Source organism: Hevea brasiliensis, chromosome 4, assembly GCF_030052815.1.
Source record: "Hevea brasiliensis isolate MT/VB/25A 57/8 chromosome 4, ASM3005281v1, whole genome shotgun sequence".
NCBI classification, from domain to species: domain Eukaryota; kingdom Viridiplantae; phylum Streptophyta; class Magnoliopsida; order Malpighiales; family Euphorbiaceae; genus Hevea; species Hevea brasiliensis.
In genome coordinates, this window is record NC_079496.1 from 113,349,033 (window position 1) to 113,365,752 (window position 16,720).

At 34.9% G+C, this 16,720-nt stretch overlaps 1 protein-coding gene across 4 annotated transcripts; it reads right to left on the bottom strand.

The window, feature by feature from the left end:
* Positions 1–10,095: 10,095 nt before the first annotated feature.
* Positions 10,096–12,815, bottom strand: LOC110649805 (uncharacterized). Of its 4 annotated transcripts, none has more exons than XM_058146014.1 (4): positions 12,666–12,815; positions 11,927–11,972; positions 11,668–11,818; positions 10,096–11,383 (listed from the first exon to the last, which is right to left on the bottom strand). In XM_058146014.1, exons 1-4 carry the CDS (start codon positions 12,776–12,778, stop codon positions 11,346–11,348), a joined length of 348 nt encoding a protein of 115 aa, XP_058001997.1. In that variant the 5' UTR covers positions 12,779–12,815; the 3' UTR covers positions 10,096–11,345. The 4 variants fall into 4 exon arrangements, 3 of the variants coding, with proteins under 3 accessions (XP_058001997.1, XP_058001996.1, XP_058001998.1); XM_058146013.1 differs by lacking the exon at positions 10,096–11,383 and adding an exon at positions 12,496–12,524 and having other exon boundaries at positions 11,520–11,818; positions 11,927–11,967; positions 12,666–12,757; XR_009148358.1 differs by lacking the exon at positions 10,096–11,383 and having other exon boundaries at positions 11,520–11,818; positions 11,927–11,967; positions 12,666–12,784.
* Between the last annotated feature and the right edge of the window lie 3,905 nt (positions 12,816–16,720).

The window sequence follows — 16,720 nt, forward strand, 5'->3', positions numbered from 1 at the left end:
CTTTCACATCATGGTACATCTTGGTGGAACCTGGATGGACACTGTACAGTGTGTAGTGTGCCTCTCGCATGATTTCATTTCTGAGATTGTCCACATCGGGCACACATATCCTCAAACCATGCACTAGGGCGCCATCATTGGCAAATCCAAACTCACCACCTTCACCTTGCTGTACTCTTTCTATAATCTTCATCAATTGTTGGTCTCTGTGCTGGGAAACTCTAACTCTGTCCCTCAAGTCTGGCCTCACTAAAAAGTGAGCCAACAATACCCCCTCATCTGAAAGATCTAGGATTAAACCTTGATCCATCAACTCATGTACCTCCTGAATCAATGGTCTCTTCTCTACTGAAATGTGCCAAAGCGCTGGAAGATTTTTACGCTCAAGGCATCTGCTACTACATTGGCTTTCCCAGGGTGGTACTGGATGGTGCAATCATAGTCTTTCAGAAGCTCCATCCATCTCCTCTGTCTCAAGTTTAAATCCCTCTGTTGGAAGATGTACTTTAAACTCTTGTGGTCGGTGTATATCTCGCACACTTCACCATACAGGTAGTGTCTCCAGATTTTAAGTGCAAAGATTACAGCCGCCATTTCCAAATCATGGGTGGGGTAGTTCTGCTCATGCCTCTTCAGCTGCCTCGAAGCATAAGCCACTACTTTTCCATTCTGCATCAAAACACACCCCAGGCCAACTCTGGAGGCGTCACAATACACGGTGTATCCTTCACCACTCACAGGTAGTGTCAACACGAGCGGTGGTTAGACACTCCTTAAGCTTCGAAACTCATCTCACGATCATCTGTCCAAATGAATGGAACATTCTTCTGGTCAACTTAGTTAGGGAGCCGCTATCTGGAGAAATCTTGTACAAAACGCCTGTAGTAGCCAGCTAAACCCAGAAAACTTCGCACCTCAGTGACTGTTGTAGGCCTAAGCCAATCAGTTACAGCTTCAATTTTCTTGGGATCCACTTGAATACCGTCACTAGAAACCACGTGTCCCAAGAATGAGATGCTTTCTAGCCAAAATTCACATTTCGAAAATTTGGCGTATAGCTGGTGCTCCCTCAAAGTCTGCAACACCATCCTCAAGTGCCACACGTGTTCTTCCTCGGTCCGAGAGTATACCAGAATGTCATCTATGAATACGATGACAAAACGGTCCAAAAATGGCTTGAACACCCTGTTCATCAAGTCCATGAAGGCTGCTGGTGCATTAGTGAGTCCAAAAGACATCACCAAGAACTCATAATGACCATATCTTGTCCTGAAAGCCATTTTGGACACGTCCTCATTCCTGATTCTCAATTGATGGTAGCCTGATCGCAGGTCTATTTTGGAAAAGAATCTAGCCCCTTGGAGCTGATCAAACAGATCATCGATCCGAGGAAGTGGATACTTGTTCTTCACAGTCACCTTGTTCAGCTGTCTATAGTCAATGCACAACCTCAATGACCCATCCTTCTTTCTAACAAATAGAACAGGAGCACCCCAGGGTGAAGTGCTCGGACGTATGAAACCCTTGTCCAAAAGCTCCTGTAGTTGCTCCTTTAACTCTTTCAATTCTGCTGGGGCCATCCTGTAAGGTGGCATTGATATGGGGTTTGTACCCGGCACAACATCAATGCAAAACTCTATTTCCCTTCCTGGTGGCAACCCTGGAAGCTCTTCAGGGAAGACATCCATGAATTCTCTGACAACAGGAACATTTTTCATGCTGACACCTTCTACAGATGTATCTCTCACCAATGCCAAATACCCTTGACATCCACGCCTCAACATTTTTCTAGCACTAATTGCTGACACCAAATTATATGGAGCCACGCTCCTGTCACCATCAAAGCTAAACTCTTCCACACCAGGTATGTGGAAATACACATTTTTGTTCCTGCAGTCTAAAGTGGCATAGTGAGTTGACAACCAATTCATCCCCAGGATTACATCAAAATCCATTACTGGTAGAGGAACCAAGTCTGCTGGGAGGATCTTTCCATCCACTATCACTGGGCTACCTGGAAAAATCATATCTACATCTATGTTGTCACTAAGCGGGGTAGCTACCGACAAAGGGCACTCTAAAGTTGTAGGGTTTCTACCCAACCTCATGGCAAACACAGGGGAGACAAATGAGTGCGTAGCACCCGGATCTATCAAAACACGAGCCTCATAGGAACAGACCAGAAAAATACACGCCTGGCGCATTTGAAGCTCGAGCATCCAGGGGGGTCAGGGTAAAAACCCGAGCTTGACCCTACTGAGTGGCGTAACCACGATCGACTTCTACCTCCTGATCTGCCTCCAAATCCACGTCCCCCTTGTCCTCGGCCCTGTTGGCCACTGAACTGACTGCCTGCCATGTTGGAAGCACCTGGATACAACTGGCGAGGAACATTTGCAACAGAACCTTGTGACCCCATCTGTGGCTCACTGAAAACGGGGCATTCTCTAGCAAAGTGACCCGGTTGGCCACACCTGAAGCATACTCCTGAACCCATCATACAAGGTCCTGAATGTCCTCTTCCACACTGTGCACAAGGTGCCAAGGAGGATCTGAACTGCACCAGGCTGCTGTACCTGAATCGTGACCACTCTTTGGATCGTACCACAGTGCAGATCCTCGTGGTTTGTGTCTAAAACCACTTCTCTTGTTCCTACTCTTTTCTCTGTAATTACTCTGGCCACCACTATCCGGAGTACCCATTTGGGGAACACCAGTAGAACCCTCTGCTCTGTTTTTCTTTGCTCTTCCGCTGTCATCCACAGCATAGCTAATCTCTATCTGTCTGGCTCGATCAACTACCACATCAAAAGACTGATCAGACATCATGGCCAGGTTCGCATATCTCCTGTCAAGCCCCTTTAGGAATCTCTTCACCTTCATGGTTTCTGTAGCTACTGCTGTAGGGGCATATCTGCTCAATTCCAGAAATTCTGTAGCATATTCATCTACAGACCTGCCATTCTGTCTTAAGGCCTCAAAGGCCCACTGCTTCTGATCTCTGAAGCTTTCTGGCACAAATCGATTGATAAAAAGTTCCACAAACTGAGCCCATGTCAAACCCTCCATCCGGGGTAACACGTAGTCATTCATCCATTGTCTAGGCATAGGCCCCATGACATGCTGTATGCACTCAATTAGTCTTCTATCAGTCAACTGCAACTCTGTTCCTGCCTGTCTGCAGGAATCCAAAAACCGATATGCATCGTCTGACACATCATAAGTACCAGGCACCAACTTCTTGAAATTAATTATCTGTTTATAAGGTTCCCCTCTTGGTGCGGTGGACTGCTGCTGCTGTGGAGGGTGGACCATATACTGCGCCATCATGTCGATGGTTCTCTGCAGACCAGCTAGAGTAGCTGCCATGGGGTCCATGGGACCCTGTGCCATAAAGGACTGATCCTGTACTGGGGGTGGCTGCTCCTCTACTTGAGCAGCTCTAGGCCTCCTACCCCGCCTCCTGGCGGCGCCTCATCTGTCGACACCTCGTCAGCACATCTGTTCAGTGCAGTGGCAGCTCTCCTGCTTCTACGCATTTTCCTGAAATTCAGCAGCATTAGCCCACAAAAATTCAAAACTGCACATTACACAGCTCTATAGACTCATATTTACACATAATATATGGAGCAGAAACTAGAAGCAAAGATGACAATGCAAGACGAATGTGAACCCTATTTTCCGCATGTGACTCCTAGTAGACTCTTCCCAACACCTTAGACAAACATTCCCTAAGAATCTGGAGCCTAGGCTCTGATACCACATTTGTCACGACCCAACCTATGGGCCGGACCGGCACTAGGACCTAGGCCAGCCTAAAGCCCCCGAGGCCCGTAGTAAGCCTAACTGTTCATTTACCCAATTCTAAGGCCCATTTGGGCCCAATTTCAAGAAAACAAACGGACAGAGTCCGACCATAAAATGGACTTTCCAACGGGGAGTTTTCGACTCACCCGACCTGTAAACACAATATATAGTCAAATGGGGAGCTCAGCTCACCCTCCACATACTCATCAACATAAAAATAAATGGGAGCTCAGCTCCCTCATCCAATCCATCAAACATGCATAGCATATTTAGTTTACAGGTCTCAAAATATTAATTTAGTTTACAGACCCAAATCAAATAAACATTTCTAACACATGCGGAAATTCTAAGATTTAACAAGTTTATACAAACAGTAATAATTGACCTGCGAGGGAGAAAGCAGGTTAACCTCAAAAAATATCCTCCTATGGCCTGTAAAAATTTTTGAACAGGAGTGAGCGTTCGACTCAGAGAGTAAAATATCAATTTTAACCATAATCTCTATAACTATCTAGTACTAATGCAACCTGTGGAGTGAAATGCAACAGCAACAACATTTTCACATCATAACATCAAAAAGGTAATTTGGAGCACTCACGCACCCTGTAACATCAATCATAATATATGGGAGCTGATCCCCTATCTGACTCTCTTAAATCCAACCTGGTGCCAGCGAAGAACTCAGCTCGGACTTCCACTTAATAACCAAATCGGGGGTCCCAGCGAAGAACTCAAGCCGTGACTACCCCCCGAAGGATCGGGTCCCAGCGAAGAACTCAAGCCGTGACTACCCGTCCTATCCATAGTCCACACCACATCACACGCACGCCAACGCACGCACACTGCTCCAAATTACCACAACAACACTCATGGCACGTTAACAGTTATGAATGCAACATAAATCGTGCCTAGAGTTTAACTACATAAATATATGCATATAAGTGATGCATGGGCATGCTGAACATATAATAATATCGAAATTACAATTAAAATTAATATTTTACTCACAGACTTGACGACAATCACTGTGGCGGCTGGGCGGAGGAAGAAGGTTGTCCCGGCTCACCTGACAATTACATTACAATTATTTAATACAGTTGACTCAATACAAATCAAGAAAAGACCAAATACGTCCTAAGTCGTGCCGAAAATCCGGCAGAGTCTCCCCTATACCTAGGACCTACCCAACCTGCAAAAGGGCTCAAAACACACTTCTATACTCACAATCCATATGTCCACAACTCAATCACATCACACAGCCCCTCCTGGGCCCATCAAATCAATCATCCATCACAACATGTAAAATTTCAATTTAGTCCTTATTATTGATCATTTTTGCAAAAACTGTCCAAATAAGCTCTAAAAATTCTAAAACTTTGCCCCGCGGTCCTTAGCAATATTATTAAGCTATTGCAAAAAGAATCATAATTTTCTAAGCTACCACGAATATTTTATGGATTTTTAATCCTATTTAAGTACTAGAAAATTACGAAAAAGCAAGGTTCGGGTTTACCTTTGCCGATTCCGACTTCGGGAACGCGCTCGGGACGTCTGAAAATGGGGGGCTAGCCAAAATCTCGGTCAAATTCGGAGACTTTTCCGGTATCGGGTCTGTCTGGCCGAAATTTCGTAGACCCGGTCAACTGTCTAATTTCCTCGAATCGAGGATACCTACACGAAGCCCATAACACGGGGGTTAGTACATAAATTTTTTCAGAATTTTCTAAGCTCATTAAATGCTCGGAAAAACACTGCGAAGTTCCGTGGGACCCACCGAAAAACGGTGTCGGAAAAATTTGAAATTTATGTCGCCGCGAAGCTCTCGACGAGTGGAGCGTGCTGGTACCCTCGGTTTTCTCGTGGGATTCACGGTTTTCGAGAAATATAGCCCAAAAGTCGAAATGGGCTAAAATCTTCCCGAGCAAAAATCGGACAAACCGCTAGATGGATTTCGGCGTTCTTGGTGTCTATGGAAAGCTCTCGCCGAGTAGATGATTTTAGACACAAGACCCGGTCCAATTGGTGGCCGGATCGGCCGGATTTTGGCCGGAGAAGCCGAAACCCCGCATGCGCGAGGGAGGGGATTCGCGCGGTTCCGCCGTTACGGGTGGCGCCTGGTGGCCGGGTGGGTGGCGGCCGTCAGGTGGGGTGGCTGGGAGGTGGCGGCAGGGGAGGGAGGAGAGAGAAAAGAGAGAGGAAAGGGAGAAGGAACGACGCGCGCGAGGAAGAAAAAGGGAAGGGAGCCGGTCCGATTCGACCGGTCCGATCCGGTCCAGTTCGATTCGGCCGGTTCGATTCCAAATACAAAATTTTGAATTTTTACTCTGCCTCGGGACCGAAAACGAGGTCCAAAAATTCCGAAAAAATTCCAGAAAACTCAGAAAAATACGTAGACTCCAAATATATTTTTAGTTTTGTCACGTGGTCTTTAAATTAATTTTTAAAATTCATCAAAGTTTATATTTTCGAAAAATCGAACCCGATTTTTAAAATCCGAAAAATTTCAAAAAAAATCCTAAAATTTAAATAAAATTAAAATATCAAAAATGCTCATAAATTTAAAATTTTTGGGGTGTTACAATTTTTTTATTGATTCGTACTTGTGGTTTGCTTAAAAAATTATTATTTATCTCTAAAATTTTTAAAATTAAAATTTATTGATAAATTTTAATTTTTTCAAAAATTGATTGTTTGCCACTCTATTAGTTTTTTTTTTTTTCAATCTTTGCATTTGTATGTAAATTTTATCATATTTTTATATCATGTAATTTTTATGTCTTAATATTTTATATTAATTTCTATATTTTTATAATTTGTGGATCTGCCCTATTTTATTTTACATCTGTCCTATTTTATTTTACACCAACAGCTCTCTCTCTCTCTCTCTCTCTCTCTCTCTCTCTCTCTCTCTCTCTCTCTCTCTCTCTCTCTCTCTGAGAGAGAGAGGTGAAAAAGCCATTTTCTTTTCTTACATAGCAAAAGAAGACATATATAGATTCTCTCTCGGACCTATTGATTCCATTTGTGTTTATTTTCATTTTCATCTAACTTCTTATTGATGTTAATCCATCACTTCAATGTTTCTAAGAGTTATTTTCAACAAAAAAATTGGCAGAGAGAAACAAATCAAGCAAGGAAGGAATGTTAGATTTTTAAGTTTCAAGTTGAGATTTTTAAGATAATTGATTTAACTTTGAATATATAGCTAATAGTTGATATGTATTCAAAAAGCTGAATCAAATTATTTGTTAAAGAGGCATTTAATTCAACTGTTAAATGTAGTTGATTTCTGATAGGTATTCAAATAGTTAAATCAAATTGTTTGGTATTCTTTTTAAAAGGTAGCTGATAAAATACTCATTAACTGTCTTTTCTATCAACTTTACAATATGAATTATTCATAGATTGCTATACTTTTTTTTTTTGTTTTGATAAAAATATTCATAAACATAATCTTTTTTTTTTCTAGAAAACAATAACATTATAAGAATGCTGACAATCACACTCCCTAATAACTCTTAAGTGTGTGTATATGTATATACATATATATATATTTTTTTTCTTTTATTTGTTAATTTTTACAAAATTTGTATGACAATAAAAGATGAAATAATTTATTTAATATTATTAGAATTCAATCTTCCTATACTTTAATTTCATTTTCTTTATAACATCTATTTTTTAACCTAAATTATTAAATTACATCTTTTTATTTTTTTCTATTTATCTATTTTAATAATAAAATAAATAATATAATATAATATAATATAAAAAATTAATAATTATATATTTATTTAGTAATAAAATAAATTATATAATATACTCTTATCAGTCATTTTACATATCAACAGCAATAATTATACATAATTTACTAAACACTTAATATAAATTAGTTACAATCAACTATCAACTATCCGTTATCAACTAACAGTAATAATTATCAATTATTAATTATTAATTATATCTAACAATAAAACTAAATAAGTCTTCAATCTTTTAAAAGATAATTGTAGCTGATAAAATATCTATAAATTATCTTTTTTTTATTGATTTTATAGTACGGGTTGTTCATAAATTGCAATACTTCTTTTTTTATGTATGGACAATAATAATAATAAATACGATATTCTTTTATTTTCTCTCTCATGAAACAACATAATAATAATGGTCATGCATTTTAGTGCAAAGTACTATAGTTTTTTTCAATAACTCTCAAATAAAAAAAAAATATATATATATCATTACATTCTTTTATTTTTCAGTATTTACATAATTTTTAAAATAATAAAAGATAAAATATTTATTTGATATTATTAAAATTCATTCTTTTCTGTTTTTAATTTATCATTCCAATTTCACTTTCTCTTACGTTTATCTATATATGTCTTCTTAAGTTATTATATTATATTTTTTAGATAATTTATTTATTTATTTCAATAATTAAAATTTTTAATAAATTAATAATTATACATTTAATTTAATAATAAAATAAATGATAAAATATATCCTTATTAGTCATTACATATATCAACAATAATAATCAGATATAATTTATCAAGCATTTAATATAAATCAACTACAATAAACTATCAGTTATCAGTTATATGAAATATGTGTACCCAAATTTTATGAGCTATCAGTTATAAGTTATATTAAATATCTGTACCTACAATGAGGATATAGTTGTCCGTATAAACTTTTCTCTCATATGACCAATTTAATATTAATGAACAAATAGAATTAAAATTTTCTTTAAAAAAGGCTTTAAATTTAAATGGAATAGTTATTTAATAAAAAGAATTAAAGGTTATAATTTTTTTTAATATAATTATAAAAATATAAAAATGAAATAAATTTTATAACCCCATACCATTGTTATTAAATCCGACCTAGACGTTAATCCGGCAAAAAAATTGGTAGGATAGATCACTGGTTCAACTGACGAATCAATGATTCAACCAATAAGTTATAAAAATATTATTTAAATATATTTTATTAATTAAAAATAGCTATAAATAACTTCAATCTAAGAAAAGGTTGACAAACATGATCCAAAATAAAATTAAAAACATTGAAATAACAATACAAGCCAAATTAAAAATATATATGTTACTTGTTGATTCAATTCAATTTCTTTAATAATAATAGTAATGATTACGATTACAGAATAAAATTAGTAGTAATAATTATAATAAAAGGGTACTTAGATGGTAAATAAAAGGCAAAGATAATAAAAAGGTTCCCTGCAAGTGAGTGGAGGTGAAGGAATCAAATCATCGACTAACAGAGATGAAGACTACTTCTAGTTATTTCACAATGAAGCTTCAACAGGTGAGGATGGATGAACAACGAACAAGAGCAGATTAGTGCCTTGCCAGCCGATTCAATTACAAAACTGGACTGATTTTATGGCCGATTCACTAATTCTACAAGTAAACCTGTCAGTCCAATCCGAGTTCAATAACATTGCCTGAGGCCAATTATTCATACTATATATCATGGTTGTTAAATTCAGATCAAACCAAATTTATCAATCAGAACGATTTAATTTTAACTATCAAAATCAAATTTCATGAAGATTGGTCTAAATTGGCCACATAACCGGCGAATCGAAAAAACTCAACCGAGTTTAAAACGAATAATCCTGTCATTTCAATTAAAAAAAATGGAACGGGCCCAAGAGGAGTCAAACCTCAAACAAACAACAACCCTTCCATGCCATCAACCTTGAAGTACAACGTCACTTTGGAATTCCCTTAATATATACAATTACATCAACTAAATTACTATATAAAATAGTTAATAATTATCAATATTATGACTATTGCAGAGAAATATAAAAATTTTTAAATTTCACCCACTTGTCACTGAATAATTAATGGTATAAATAATTTATTTTATTAGTAATTTAATTTGAATTATTAAATTATTTTTCTATCTTATCATCCTTATACATTAAAAAGTTTGCAATATTGTTGGGTGTAATTTTAATATCAATCAAAATCAGATTCAAATTGAAATCGATCAAACTCAAATTTGATTGATTTTGATCCATTTGATTTGATTTCAAATAAAAAAACCACACCCATATCTGACATGCTCATTGGGTGAACCAAATTGAATCCAAATTTCTCATGAAACTTGAGTTGACTTTCAGGGAGAAAAAAAAAACCCCTTAATTTAGTCAAAATATATTTTCAACCGTTCTTCCATCTCCACCAATTGTTCTTCTTATTTCAACCATTTAAATCTCCACCTGCTATCAGCAGAATCTTAGTCTAGCTAACAGATGCAGAAACAAACTACTTTTGATTTTACAACTTCATATGTGCAACTGCAAACAAACCAACAAAAACAAATTCAAATCTGCAGAACGGAACCCAACCGAACTCCAACCGTAACCAATGAAAGACAAAATTAAACCTTACCTAATGGCTATAACTAAAACCACGAGACAAAATTTAGGCCACACTTCCGCATCCAACACCCACAGGAAGCAATACATCCAGTGAGAGAGACAAGGAAATCTACTGTATGAACTATGAAGGAGTGTTTCTTCTTGGAAAAGTAAGTAGAGAGCTTTGGTTCAAACAATTGAGAGGAAGTAATGTCGAAGAAAAAATAGGTTTTAGACAGCAATGAGAGGTTAGGGATCTCTGGTTCCTAAAATCGAAGTAACAAGCAGCAAAGAGAAAAAGGTTGGGCAGTAAAACGCCACATAAAAACCCAAAACATGACGTTTCTGGCATAATGAAAGAAACAGACCTAGCCGAGTGGATATAGCATTTTGGACAGGCCGAGCAGTATGCAGGGTCAGCCGATTTATCTCGGTTCTCTTTCTTAAGTGGTTCAAAAGTAAAACCGTACCAGTTTTAGGTCCAATATCCTGAGTTGACTCATCAATCCTGTCCAGGTTCAAGAACACTGATTAAAACATCTCTGAAGTTGCTAGTTTCAGTGATGGTATTTTGCCTTTTTTAAGGCATTAATGACTAAATGGACTTAAAGTAAGTGGAAAGACTAAAATCTTTGACAGAACCAAATCTCATGGACTTGTAATTTATTTTTCAAAATAGAGGAATGAAAGTGTTAATAATGATAAAACACAGAGACTAAAAAATAGTTTAGCCAAGAATTTTCTTCACCTTTCTGGCCAGGCAAACAAAGCAGAGAATCTACAAAGACTTTCAAGTGCTTTGTTAATCACACAAGAGTTTATGCATATTCTAAGGATTAAATTTAAAATAATGTTCTGCTTTTCCTATTTGCCTCAACCTTCTTAATTAGTGAAACTGAAAGATGATAAAAATTTAAGTGCAAACAGAATTATTCCAAAATAGTGTGGCTCTCTTCTAATTTGCTCAATGATTCCATATTCCTCACTGTCATTCCCAAAGAAATAAGGCTTGAGAGGAAGAGCTCTCTATCAACTTTGCAAAATTCATTAATGAGCTTGGCACTGTTCAACCTCCAGTCGAAGCTAAATAAATAAAAAAACTGAATAGAAGTTGGAAGTAAGTCCTTACCTGAATCATCTTCTAGGAACAAGAGGCCTTCATCAAAGGAAGAAACGTCACCGACAGCATTACTATTAATTGATCAGGAAACAATACAAATAGAAAAGAAAAGAGGGTAAAATGAAGAGAGATTTCCTAATGCTGCCTCGAGAAGGATTCAACCTTTGGCTATAGGATAAGATGGATACTAAAATCTAAATAAGAAAGAAAACCATCATAACATTCATTGAGTATAGATACTTGGCTATATTTAGCCCCAAAAAACCATGTGCACAATGAGTTTTATGTTAAGAAACAAAGCCAAAAAAAAAGAGAGAAACTGATCATTCTGCTAATTCCTCACGAGTTGGGATAACAGGAACCAGAAAGTTCCCAAATGGCGAATCAAAAATTCTAAAATTTCCAGTGCAGCCCTCTTGTTGTGCTTGTGCAACTGCAAAATTTTTTGCCTGTTGGATCCTGTAATCTATTCTATGTGTCTGGGGTGCCGGAACCTACATATCAGTGACATGAATAATACATAAAAAATTATGTAACATGCTATAAAACTACAAATTTCTATAGAAAACAAAAGATAACATGTTTAACATCAAACTACTCACTGATGTTGCATCTCTGGTTTTCTTTGCTGCAGGTGAAGAGACTGTCCTGCAATAAGAGAGAGGGTTCAAGTCCTATCTCTATTTCAAATATTGATCACAATCACAAATTCTCATTTTTGAAATGCCTGCATTAAGTGTTGGTGGGTTGTACAGTACAGCAGAATGATTCATTAATCGAGAAATATCAGGAAGAAAAGAACCATAATGTTATGAAGTCTCAAACAATGAGCAAATGCACAAAAAAGAGAGCAAAAGTGTAGTTTGTCATTTACTCATTGCTGTGTTTAGAAGCTCCAAGTCAAATCACAACTCATGAATTTAGACCTCCTAAGTTAAGAAAGTTTATTTCTTTAGACTGAATCATTCCTCCACAACTTTTAAAATCACAGGTCAGTGAAAATTTTGAACGATAAACCAATCCTAAGAAAATCTTCCATGGATACAAAGCAATTGATCAATCAACGGAGAAATCTTTTTCAACTCCAGATCACAATGACAGGAATTGGGAGGAATATTAAATTAAACAAGAAAACTAGTAAACTGAACTTCCCCCATTGAGTCGCAATTACCAATGTCAACAAATGAATCACCAATCAACCTAATAAGATGAAGATACGCATAGATAGAACACCAATTAACATAACGCTCAATCAAAACTCAGTTCATATAGCATTCAAAGGCAGAGAGTATTAATTAAAACAAAAACCAAATCAGAAATCTGAATAACAAGGAGACATACCTACGAAGCGGTGGTGGCTCGATTTTCCTCCTCTTGGGTTCAGGCGCCATCTTTCCCAACCAAAATTGGCAACAGAACTGGATCTTATAAGAACAAGCCAACAACATGAACATAAGCCTGAACAGCTGTCTAAGGAAGGAGAAGCAGAGCAAGACCCAATTGGATGAGGTTTCGGGCACCAGCCCACTCCAACTTCAAGGAAGTCGAGCCCATGGCCACTGTAGAGTCTGTATTCTGCTTGATTGGGTCTCGGATGCAACAGAAATTTAGCCTCATGATCGTTTTAAGTTTTTTGAAATTTTTTTAAGAAAATAAAAAAATAAAATTTGTGTTTATACATATCAGGTTTTTTTTTTAAAACAAAATTTTCAGTTTTATAAAATATGAAAAAATAATTTTTCATTTAAAATTAAATGAATAAAATAAAAGAGTGATTATTTGCTGTAAAAATAATTTAGTTGACAAATCTTAACTTCTAAATCAGATAATTGTAAGAATCAATTACACTAAAACTATAATTGGAATTATATTGCTTGCGTGAAAATAAATATAATGACTAGAAATTGAAATTGCAATATAAATTGAAATGAATAATTTTAAAAATTGAAAGTAATTATTGAAATTTTGGATTGATTAGATTGCTAGAGTATTTGAATTATTGTAATTGATTAAGTTATTAATTGTTGAAAACTTGGTCGAATTTGAAAAGTTCCAGAACCTCGCTTTACCTCGTCTACATGATTCATTAATTGTTACCCATTACTTACAACTGTCAGTAATCTCTCCTGTATCAAGTAACTTTTCACTAATAGATAATTGCAGTTAACTTTCATTAATTAATAAATATTATTTAAGCCTCTAATTAAATTAATGTAATAAAATTAATTTTTCAAGTCTAAAAATAATCAATGAGTAAGAAGTAACTATTTTTTACGTAAACAGTGATGCATTATGTTTTTGACCTGACATGTATATATTTTGGGTTTGTTAATTGGGTGGGTGTAGTGAGCCATATAATGAGATATCTCTAGATTCAACAAAAATAATGTTGTAGGGGTCACTTCATAGATTTTGGATATCCCAACGCATGATGTATTCTCTTTTTTACAAGGAACGATGCTCCATTTTTCCATTCTTTAATTCAATCAATAATTTCTATTAAATATTAATGTTGGTCCATTTCAAATCGACCCCTCCAAATCCTATCAAATCGAAGGTTCATCATGCTGAAATTCTTTCTTTATTAATTGCATATGCCTACATGCTTTCAAATTAGTTTTCTTTTTAAATCTTTGTGTTCAATTGTCAATGCAAGGTAATCATGTATAGTTGACTTACTACTTACAAATTTTGAAATTAAACATATAGGACAAAAGTTTTATTTCAATGCATGCTTAATTAAAACTTAAGTTTAATGTCCATATCAATATCCAAGCTGGGTGGATTTGGACAAGAATGTCTCTCAAACCATGTGCAGCAATGCGGCCCATGTGGATATGGCATGCGTGTGGGTCTCTACTTTTGGTGGTTCTGGTTTTTGGTTGTTCTTAGCATTTCAGGAAAAGGAATGCAAAGGCCACAGCTGAATGTGTACAGTGATGCCGATTGGGCCAGTAGCATTGATGATAGAACAACCGGATTTGCTATTTACCATGGACAGAATCTCGTGTCTTCGCACTCCAAAAAGTAACTTACCATTGTCCACTCCGCTGTAGGAGCTGCAACAACTAGAGTTTTCATGGATTATTTCACTTTTGTAGGATATCAATTTTGAATTAAAAACTAACACCAACTCTTTAGTGTGACAATATTGGAGCAACATATCTCTCCGTCAACCTAGTCTTTCACGCCTATACTGAGCATATTGAGGTTGATTTCCACTATATTTGTGATATGATTGCCTAAAAGTAGTTGTAGATTTAAAATTTTGAGAGAGTTTAAGATTTAACTTGTTTGATTAGCCATAATTCTCGACTTCCTAAAAAGTCAAGGCTCTCAATTCATTCATTTCCTAAAAAGTAAGTAGCTTACTTACCATGATCCAATTAAGTTCCAAGGAATTAGGTCATTTAAACCAAACATGGTCGTAGAATTCGTTCGTTTTGCAAAAAATGATTTATATATGAAATATATTTTTCACGACAATCATTTTTTTAAAAAAATATTTTTCATGAAAATATTTTCTATTGTTTGGTTGTCATGTTAACTAAATAGTGTGTATTAATATTATATATATATAATTATTTTTTAAAATTATTAAGTTTTTTAAAAGTAACTTAATTTTCTATGTATCCTATATGTTACTTAATTCAGTGAAGTACTATGTAAAAAAATCCCAATATAATTCTAATACAAAGTGGCAATGTGATTGAATTCTCCCCAAGATCCACTGAAAGGCAACTAACAATAATTAGATTAAGGAAAATAAAACCTTGTGAAGATATAGCTTTTTGCTACCTGTATCTAATTGGGATTTTGCAGAGCTTGTTGGCAAAAGTAATATCTGTAATATGTTAAAAGGGATTTCATGAAGAAGCACCTGTTAATCTTCATGCATCTGGGGTATTGCCACCTGTCCCAATATATAGCCATGATGCTGAGAAATTCTAAGGAAAAAGAAAATGCATATATATAAAAATAAATTCCCTTGTGATGGTTGTTGGGGAGATATTCGAAATCTTTAGGCCATGGAAAGTTGTACCCATGGGAGACGAAAAGAAAAGGGGAAGGCAAGTCAATTTAAAATTAAATATTTCAATGAATTATTTTATATTATCTGTTAAATTATTTTTCAAATCGTGCATGATCGACCCCATGCAACACAGTTGAGAGAAGGAAAAAAAAAAAATAGTACGAACTAATAATAATTAGAAATCTAATAGTATTTCAATTATGTTTAATGAAGTGGGAGAAGATTGCGCAGAAGACTTTGATGCGGTCAACACTCACCACTAAGCGTATCTTTAAATGCTAAGTCTATTGTTTTTATATTAATTAATTTTTTTAATAATGCCTAATTAATTATATTACTTTCAATTCGGATGGATTCACTGTTTCTCACAAATGTTCTCTAAACATATTTTAGTATATATCAGTTAAAGCAGCCATTTATTTAATATTTAGTATATTTATAAGATATTCGAAAAATATATTGAGATTAAGGTTTAAAAATTTTTATATAATAATAAAAATTTTTTTTCTCGTCTTACTCGTATACGTATATATTACGATTAAATTACATAAATTTTATATTATTTTTTTTATATTATATAATAATATAATTATGTATATATTTTAAATTTTTATGCTTATTATAACAATTTTAATTAAAAACATTTCTTACATGCATTATGATGTATATAGTTATTTAATAAATAATTAATGGACAATAGATAAATATTTTTATACTATCTCTTGTTGGTCTCGAGGGATAAAGGAGGCTAGATTAGCCGAGAGATGGTTATTGATTAAAAAATGCACGATGTTCTTATTTTTTTAGGGAAAGAAAATATCTCGAGACAATATTTGAGTATTAGGCGTTATAACATTGGCTTTCACTGTATAAATATAATTTTTTTAATTTTTAATTAATTAAATGTATAAAATAATTTATACATATTAATGTAGCTAAGGATTTTCCTTTAACTAATATTTCAATAGTTAATTGGCTAAATGTATGCACTATAGGTGTGGAGAAAATTTACTCCCTCAGTTGTCATGATTTATGTAAGATGTTGAACGGATGTCCATCCTTTATTTGACTACTTGACGGACCAAAAGTAGGCATAAGACACTAATCATGAAATTAGTAATCATGAGATTTAGATTTTTATTTAAATTTAAATTTAAATTTTTATAATTTTAAAAATGATTTTGAATTTAATTTTATTTAATTAAAATTTATTAATATAACTATTATATTTTAATTAAGTAGTAATATTAATTAAAATAGATAAAATTGGAAAATAAGCAAATGGAAGATATTTTAGAAAGGGGGGATGAGGACGAAGAGCAATCAGCGATGGAAACCGGCGCGGAATAAGGAAAGACGCAAC